The sequence below is a fragment of the Coptis chinensis genome, chromosome 8, assembly GCF_015680905.1.
Source record: "Coptis chinensis isolate HL-2020 chromosome 8, ASM1568090v1, whole genome shotgun sequence".
Taxonomy (NCBI): Eukaryota; Viridiplantae; Streptophyta; class Magnoliopsida; order Ranunculales; family Ranunculaceae; genus Coptis; species Coptis chinensis.
In genome coordinates this window covers 26,134,597-26,143,119 of record NC_141463.1, presented here as the reverse complement: position 1 = coordinate 26,143,119, position 8,523 = coordinate 26,134,597, and the positions used below count along the sequence as shown (strand labels likewise).

The window sequence follows — 8,523 nt, the reverse complement described above, 5'->3', positions numbered from 1 at the left end:
GAATGGTGACTTTGAGGTGGGAGAAGCAGCTAAGAGAGCAGCGACAGAGAAGATGGAGAAGCATGAGGAAGCTTGTAGGGCTAACCAGCATTGTTTCATTATGTTTAGTTCGACATTTTTGGTTTCGTGGAATAATAGTCTGTTGAGCTCCTCAAGAGACTTCAGAAAGTTATGATAGCTGGTTCTAACGAGTTTGTTTTTAGAAGGATATGATTTGCTATTCAGAAAAAACTTGCAATGCATCTTGTTATCACGTTTGTCCTAATTATTTGTAAAATTCATTATCATTATCAATAAAATTTCTACTAAAAAAAAAAAATCTCTCGTTATCATTATGTTGAACAGAAAAAAAATCCACTTCTTTAAAAAAAAAAAAAAAAAAAAAAAAAAAAAAACAACTAATAGATAGCAAAGTCAATATATCGAAAAGTAAAAGTCAACTATATATGTTTGCCAACATAAATTTTCTAGTTGTACTTGTACTTGGCCTCCGATGTCTATGAATCCTGATTCCACAATATTAGTTAAATAATCATCCCAACCTCACGAGAGATTCACTCTCCTTGTTATATATCCGTATCAGCTATATCAAAAATTCTCTACAAAGCCTCTCAGATATATAGAATCCATAAGATAGACCACATTCTCAACAAATTTCTCTATTTCTCACTGTATCTCAGCTTCCCCGGCCCTTTCTTTGTTCTTACTACAAACTTCAAGAGAAAACAATATGGTGGTGCCTTCTCCTACTACAAATGGAAGTAATCAAAACAAAGGTCTTGGTGTTCCAATCATTGATTTATCACGTAAACGATCTCGTGTATCGGAGCTTATCGTAAAAGCTTGTGAAGAATATGGTTTCTTCAAGGTTATAAATCATGGAGTATCTAAGGAGATAATTGCAAATATGGAGAAAGAGGGACTCGATTTCTTTGCCAAACCTTCTTTGGAGAAACACAAAGCTGGACCACCTAATCCTCTTGGCTATGGAATCAAGAGCATTGGTTTCAATGGAGATATGGGCGAAGTTGAATATCTTCTTCTTCAAACCAACTCTCTGTCCATTTCTCAAAGATCCAAGTTCATTTCTGAGGACCCAGCAAGATTCAAGTAAGAACACCTTGATAAATCCGTATGCTTCATTTTGCTTATATAACAATTTATTATATATCATTTCATATCAAGATGACATTGTATTGTCATAATAATATAGTATTCCGCATACTTTGTTCACACTCCGATCCATATTCCATTCTATTCTATATGTTTCCAACTTTGAGTTTAGAATGTTAGAGTTGCAATGGCGCTAACATAGTAAATAATATTATGTTAAAGAAGGATTATCTACTTGTAGATGACAAATGTGGAAAACCATTATAATACAAATATGGAAAACCATTATAATAAACTTCGTCTGGAAGCTTCATGTTTTTGGAGAATATCTTACTTATTTATATGTAGCTGCCTTTTCTTATTCCAGTAGGGTGTTTTTAAATGTCAAATTGCCCCTTTTTCTCTGCCCTCTATGTATCATAATAGAGATTACTTTAGCATCAAGTAACTAAATGGTTCATGCTCTAAAAGTACAGATTATTGTTAATGTTATATTGTATGTTCTTTATGAAAAAAACAATAAGTTTAATTTCAATAAATTAATTTACCATCATAAATTCATCATTATATAGATTACAGAATTATGTATATATCTTAGCCGGCTTCCAACTTGACACAACTAACCTCATTCTATTATCCTAATATATATGTCTATGGCAGTACCAATAATGCATGAAGAGTACAAGCAGTGATCGGTGGTTCATCAGTAGTTATGTACATACCAAACATTCTGGACAAACTATAACCCAAACAGCATATTACAACAGGAATGCAATGTTTATCTCGTGCTAAATTACATTAGATGGGTTAATAGATATACGTCGTGCAAATTGACAATCTATCAGCAAGACATATAACCAATGACAGTTGGTTTCTCACCAAACATCATTTCATTCCAACCAAAAAAAGAAAAAAAAAATTATATAAAGGGATATAAAAGTGAAAAAAACAAATCATCAGATTCCATTTTATGAAAAACAAAATACTAATTAGTGTACTTATGAATTTAGATCATTACTGATTATCGGAAAAAAAGAAACGACATAGAATTTCGATCATGCTGATTTAAAGTGAAAAAAAAGTAGCCAACAATATCCATCAAAACGTTTTCTATCTTCTTTGTCTCTCTCTTTTTTTTTTTTGGGTAAATAACTAGGTTATTCAATCTATAATACTATTATTAGTATCAAGACACTGGTATCCCTACTCCCTAGTGCATGTTATAAAACATGTATTCTTACTATCCGACACAATTACCTTTAGCAAAATAAATGGGAAAAATTTTATATATTATCTCAATTCTCAAACTAACTTAACTCGGCATCCAACTGCATCTAACAAATTAATTAGATACTTTAGCCAATGTATTGTTGCCACATCGTTTATATAATCTATATTTTAGCCAATTCATTTAGTTGCAATCCACAGTAAGTTTGTATCCTTCTAGATTTTAGCTTAGGCATGAGCCAATATTGTCTTGTGAAATTTACATCATGCCACCTGCTTCGAAACTTCTGATGATCCAACTAAGTCTTTGTGGATGTTATTTGATTAGTTATTTTTACTCCCCAGGTTCAAAACTAGCTGTTAGCTATTTGGGGGAAATAGCAATTATTAGTACAAAAAACAGGAATATCATCAGAGATGTCCAATCAAATCACACCAAAAAAAGCGAAGTAATTATGATTTTTACAAGCAGAATGTATAGCCTCATACCCAAAAAAGAAAAAAAATTGGAGACATGACTCACGACTGACTTGTGATGTGTCGCATTATAAGCTTCTCATTTTCTTTCTTTTGTAAACTTTGGTTGGCAGTTTTCTGGTGAGTGATTACGTACAAGCCATCAGAAATCTTGCATGTGAACTACTAGATCTAATGGCAGAGGGATTGGGGGTCCAGGACAAGTCTGTTTTCAGCAGACTCATCAGAGACGTTGATTCTGACTCACTCATCAGACTCAATCACTATCCATCTTGTGAGGACAGCATGGATTGGTCATCATCTCAGTCATTTCATCAAAACAGGATTGGTTTTGGAGAGCATTCTGACCCTCAAATGTTAACCCTTTTGAGATCCAACGATGTAGGTGGCTTACAAGTGTCTATGGACAATGGTGTGTGGGTCCCTATCTCACCTGACCCTACTGCATTCTGTGTAAATGTTGGTGATGCTTTACAGGTTAGTTTCCCTCACATTCTCATTTCTCACTGTGTGATCATTGTGCCGGACCTTAAAAATTCCATATAACTAGTGGATCATGGCTGTGTACCTTGTTGGTAGTTGAGGGTAGTTGGGTCCTGCATTCCAACTCAACCCAAGCCCATTTAATATGAGGCTGCTTTATTTGGGCCATTTCGTACACATTTAGGTGATTTGATGTTGAATGCATGGGGTAGCTTCAAAGGTTGATCTTAACGGTTTGATTCACTGGCTTTTTCTAGTACAGTTAACTCAGGGACCATGTGGTAACATGTACATGTTTTAATTGTTTAAGAGCATGCATGTTACCGGCCGGACCTCATGAAAAGTTCTTTAATAGTAAAAAAGAGCACATGGTGCCTATCTCAAAATTCAGGGGAAGATATAAATTATCATCTAAATTAAACATCCAATCATTAAATTCAGTGGGCCTATATCCATGAAACAGGAAAATATGTAAAAATATCGGTAAACATCTGTAAGAACTAAGAATGTTTTGGTAAATATCCATAACTTCTGATTAAGGAAATCCAACTGTTTCGGATTGGATTTGGGTATTATATGAGGGCCCATTATATGAAGCAAAATATTATGAGAATTTCCACCCTGACGTACGGCTGACTCCCTAGTTTGAGACTAGTTTAAAGTTTTAAAGGTCTTTTCAATAGGGGATGTAAATAGTATTATATGCAATAACAGACCAAGAGTTTTTAACTAGAGCATTTTTTTTTTTTTTTTTTTGCTAGGTAAGCAGAATATATTATAAAAATAAAGAATTACAAGGTTTAACTAGGGTATTCAGGTCGAAATTGAACTTAAATATCCAGTAAAAAAATTCATATGCAAAAAAATTAACAACTACCTAATGAGTCAAAATTTTGTAATATTGAATTTCATCGATTAATAAGACCAATTGAAAGCACTACAAATTTTGCATGTCACACACTTTAATGAATACATTAATTGTCTAAATAAGAGAGGAGATGAGAAATGGAGGATGAATGGAGAAATTTGTGAAAAGAGAAAAAAAAAAAAAAAAAGGAAGAGAATTGGAGACTGCACTTAAGTATTGTGAAGAAAAAAAAAAGGGAAACAAGTGGTGTGTTATGGACTGGTGATCCTAAGTTAAGTTTTAAGGATCCAACACATTTAATATATAATAATAAATTAAGAAGAGTGGATCGGACAATCACTACTAAAATATAACGGAATAGTGGGCCAAGTTCTGAAATATTTAGAGACTAACTGAATACCCTCACTATACCGTGGGTCCGTCCCTGATTATATGACAACGTACAATTTACACCCCCTAATCTCATAAATAATCTTCCAATGGAATGTAAATTGTATACAATAGCTATTACCTTTTTAACAGAGTGGGAGATTCTCCATCCCGGATACAAATTGGTAAAAGACTCGTAAGTCACTTCGAGTGACGCGCAAATTTAAAATATGTACAGAGGTCACTCTAAGATGTTCTTTGGAGTGACACCTCTTAAATCTGAAACTCAGGTGTCAATCCAAGTGACGCTCGAGTTTTAAAATTCAAATTCGTTATGTTTCTCCAATGTGAATATTTATAAGCTCTATATTAGTGTGTAGTGAGAGTTGTTATTGTAGAACGAATAAAAGATTTGGAAGAAAGATATATGAAAATCTTAATTATTAAAGAAGTGAAGAAGAAGGGAGATTAGATAAATTAGAAATATTTGTTAAAAGAAGATGAAGATTTAGAATAGAAAGATAAGTAATAACAAAGATAACTCAATTGAGAGATTTTGAATAATAATCAAATCATAATAATCGTAATGGGTTAGTTCTTATAAAATACTAAAGAACCATATTTATAGGTATGCTTTCTTGGATTCTATGTAATGCAAAATAGAAACAACTTCTAATTGTAAATTGAAACAAATAAAGAAATAACGTAATTACTAATTCAAACTATTCTAGAACCAACCAGAATTAGGTATCTTATCCTACATCAGTTGTAAGATCCTTTTTTATTTTTTGATATTGCATAGATATAATAGCATCCGAACAATACATATAATAGTTCTTAGGTCCATATGATCTAGTCCAAACTCATTGGCTAAGAGTTTCTAGTTACATAAATAGTTCTAAAGCCAAAAAATAAATAAAAGGCACTTAAAGATGCATGACTACATTGAATACTATCCAAAATAGCAGTCCAGATCCAATTTGAATTTTTAATTATCTCGAGTTGTAAAATTCTAATGGCACCTAATGTGGAAGTGTAATTTTGCACCCCCATCGCATATGCCCTTAAGTGTAAGGGCGGATCCAGAATTTTGTTACTCAGAGTAGGTTGCTCATAATAATTTACACTAATAGTGTTTTTTTTTTAAATCAATATATCTAACACTTCTAATTTAAATGATAATTATTATAATGGAAATTCTTCTTTTATTAAAAAAGAAAAATCTAGCACTTCTAATTAAAATGAAAATCATTCTCTTATTAAAAACAGGAATCACACTTCTAAATTAAAACAGATCTCTCTCTAATTAAAAAACGGGTTTTTTAAACATAATTAAAACTGGTTTTTAAGACCTGATTAAAACAATTTATTAGGAAATTAAAATAGGTTAGCGATGAAAACATAAATCACGATTTGTTATGATTGTTGAACAAATTTTTAAAAGAATCGGTGCGTATGGACAGATCTACTTTCTAGTTCTATAATATTAACACTACTACTTATTTTATTTTATTTTTAGGCAAAGTTAGGTGATACTTTGAGGAACACTTTAAAACTTCAAATGGTACTAGACTACTAGTTCATATTTTCAACCTCTTGAACATATTTATCTTGCTTTCTTCGGAATCCCAACAATTTAATTGTCAAATTAGATTGCAAATCAAACCCAAAAGTTAATGGAACTGTAGAACAAATAAAACTATCGATCAAAACATTTTGATATACAAATATCTATCCTCATGCAAGGAGTTTTAAATGAAAACAAAACATTATTCTTGAATACGATACTCTTTGTCAACGTTTTTAACTTATTTCAGTCCATAGGCTCTTGAAAATTGACCATCTGAACGTTAACACTGTATTTCCGTGGACTAATATTTTTCTTCATATTTTGACGCCCCAGGCTCTGACAAATGGGAAGTTTACAAGTGCAAGACACAGAGTTTTAGTAAATTCATTTAAGTCAAGGATGTCAATGGTATACTTTGGGGCTCCACCTTTGCAGGCATGGATTTCTCCTCTTTCAGAACTGGTTACAGCCCAAAACCCATGTCTTTACAGGCCATTTACTTGGGAAGAATATAAAAAAACTACGTATTCTCTACGACTGGGAGATAGTCGACTTGATCTCTTCAAAACACAAGGTCGAGATGAGTTTGATACACGAGCAGTCTTTGAGGTTAATGTTTTATAGGGAGACAAAAGACTCAAATGGTGTACATAACTGTTACGGATTGGATTAGAAGATTAAGAATTGAATTTGTTGCATCCTAGTTAAGGGGATTTTGATCAAGTTCTTCCCCAATTTTCCTCAAGGATGTCAGGTTGAATATGAGGAAACTAGAAGTATGTCGAGGGTGATTTGAAGATTTGTTTTGTTGTATAAAATGTTTGTATGCTCATGTAAAATTGTTCTCCTTACGTAACATTGTTTTAAGCACAACTCGTTCCAAGGTCTACAACCCAAATGTATCCACCATATCTTGCCAATTTCTATGGATCATATCGATACTTATACATATGGAGATATTTCCACCACATCAAGGCCCAAAATATCGAATTCGGTGAATATTTCGATGTATCTAAAAATTGATATATATCGAAAATATCGGAGATATCTATTTTTTTGTTGACCAGTCAAAATTTTGTTTTGTATGTCGATATATTGTAAATATCGCCAATTATATCAAAAATATCGTCGATTATATCAGAAATATCGTCAATATATCGGGTCAAAGTCAACAATATTTAGTCAAAGTCAACAATATCGGTCAAAATCAACAATTTATATCGGATATATTGTATATATCGGTCGATATATATCGTTATATCGGAAATTGCAATATATATCGGAGAAAAAAAGATTCAATATTCGGTTAAAATATATCGAATATATCTATGTCGGTGTACCAAAAAAATGATATATATCGGCGATATATCAGCGATATTTTGGGCCTTGCACCACATTATAGGGTTCCATAAGAACCAGCTGTACAAGAATTCTAATTATAAGAGAGCAGGCTATGATAGTTTGATGCATAATACAAAATATTAGGATATGGAGATATATCGACTTCTGAAATTTTGATATATTCCGTTGATATATCTTGTGTGGGGATATTTTACATAAAAACATTTGATAATATTATCGATATATCAACAAATATAAAAAAATCATCGATAGTTTGATGATATTTTGCGATATATCATTAAAAAGGATTCAAAGTTTCGAAAAAAAAAATGAATCCGAGAGAGAGGGAGGACAGACGATCAAACCAATTACTCCTCAAATTCACACTACTAATGTTTCCCCTCAAAGAAATTTGGAAGAACAACCTCTATTGGAACTAGGAGTGTAAAAAAAAACCATTGACCCATCATTCGATAGGGTACCCGGTCTTCACCCACTACCCAAACCCGCACCGACCGAAAATAGACCCGCCCTGCCCCGCCACCGTTTTTACGGTCGGGCTATGGGTGTAGGTTTTATGCTCAAACATGACCCGTCAAGCCACCCGACCCGCACTGTGTCAAAAGCCGTTGACCCAACCCCGTTGACCCGCACAATTTCAAGACTCTAACTCTAATATTTTTGTATTTTGTTTATATTTTCTTTTAACTTTCGTAGGAATTTGGGAGATATAAACACAAACTTATGAGTTCAACATCAATTTCAAATATTCAAGTTTGAAAATTGGGCAAATATTAAAAGTTCAAATTTAACTTTCAAATTTTGGAGAAATCATTCATCCTTGTATTAATTTCGAATTCTTTTAGTTTATATTTTATTGTTTTGTACCATAGATCTTTGCTCCTTTCTTCATTTTATTATGCTATGGACAATCAATTTACAAATAGTAAATCATGAGAGAAAATTTTCAAATTTACAGATATAGTTTAGGGTTCAAGTTTAAGTTTTTTTATTTTTGGTTATTTTTTATTGATTGATTCTATTTTTTTCTCTATGTTGTAAATTGAAAATATAT

At 32.4% G+C, this 8,523-nt stretch overlaps 1 protein-coding gene across 1 annotated transcript; it reads left to right on the top strand.

The window, feature by feature from the left end:
- The first annotated feature begins 445 nt into the window (after positions 1-445).
- On the top strand, positions 446-6,985 carry LOC147480776 (gibberellin 2-beta-dioxygenase 2-like). The gene is made up of 3 exons (XM_086580852.1): positions 446-1,110; positions 2,931-3,294; positions 6,441-6,985. The coding sequence occupies exons 1-3, from the start codon at positions 731-733 to the stop codon at positions 6,729-6,731; spliced, it is 1,035 nt and encodes a 344-aa protein (XP_086436978.1). The 5' UTR covers positions 446-730; the 3' UTR covers positions 6,732-6,985.
- Positions 6,986-8,523: the final 1,538 nt, after the last annotated feature.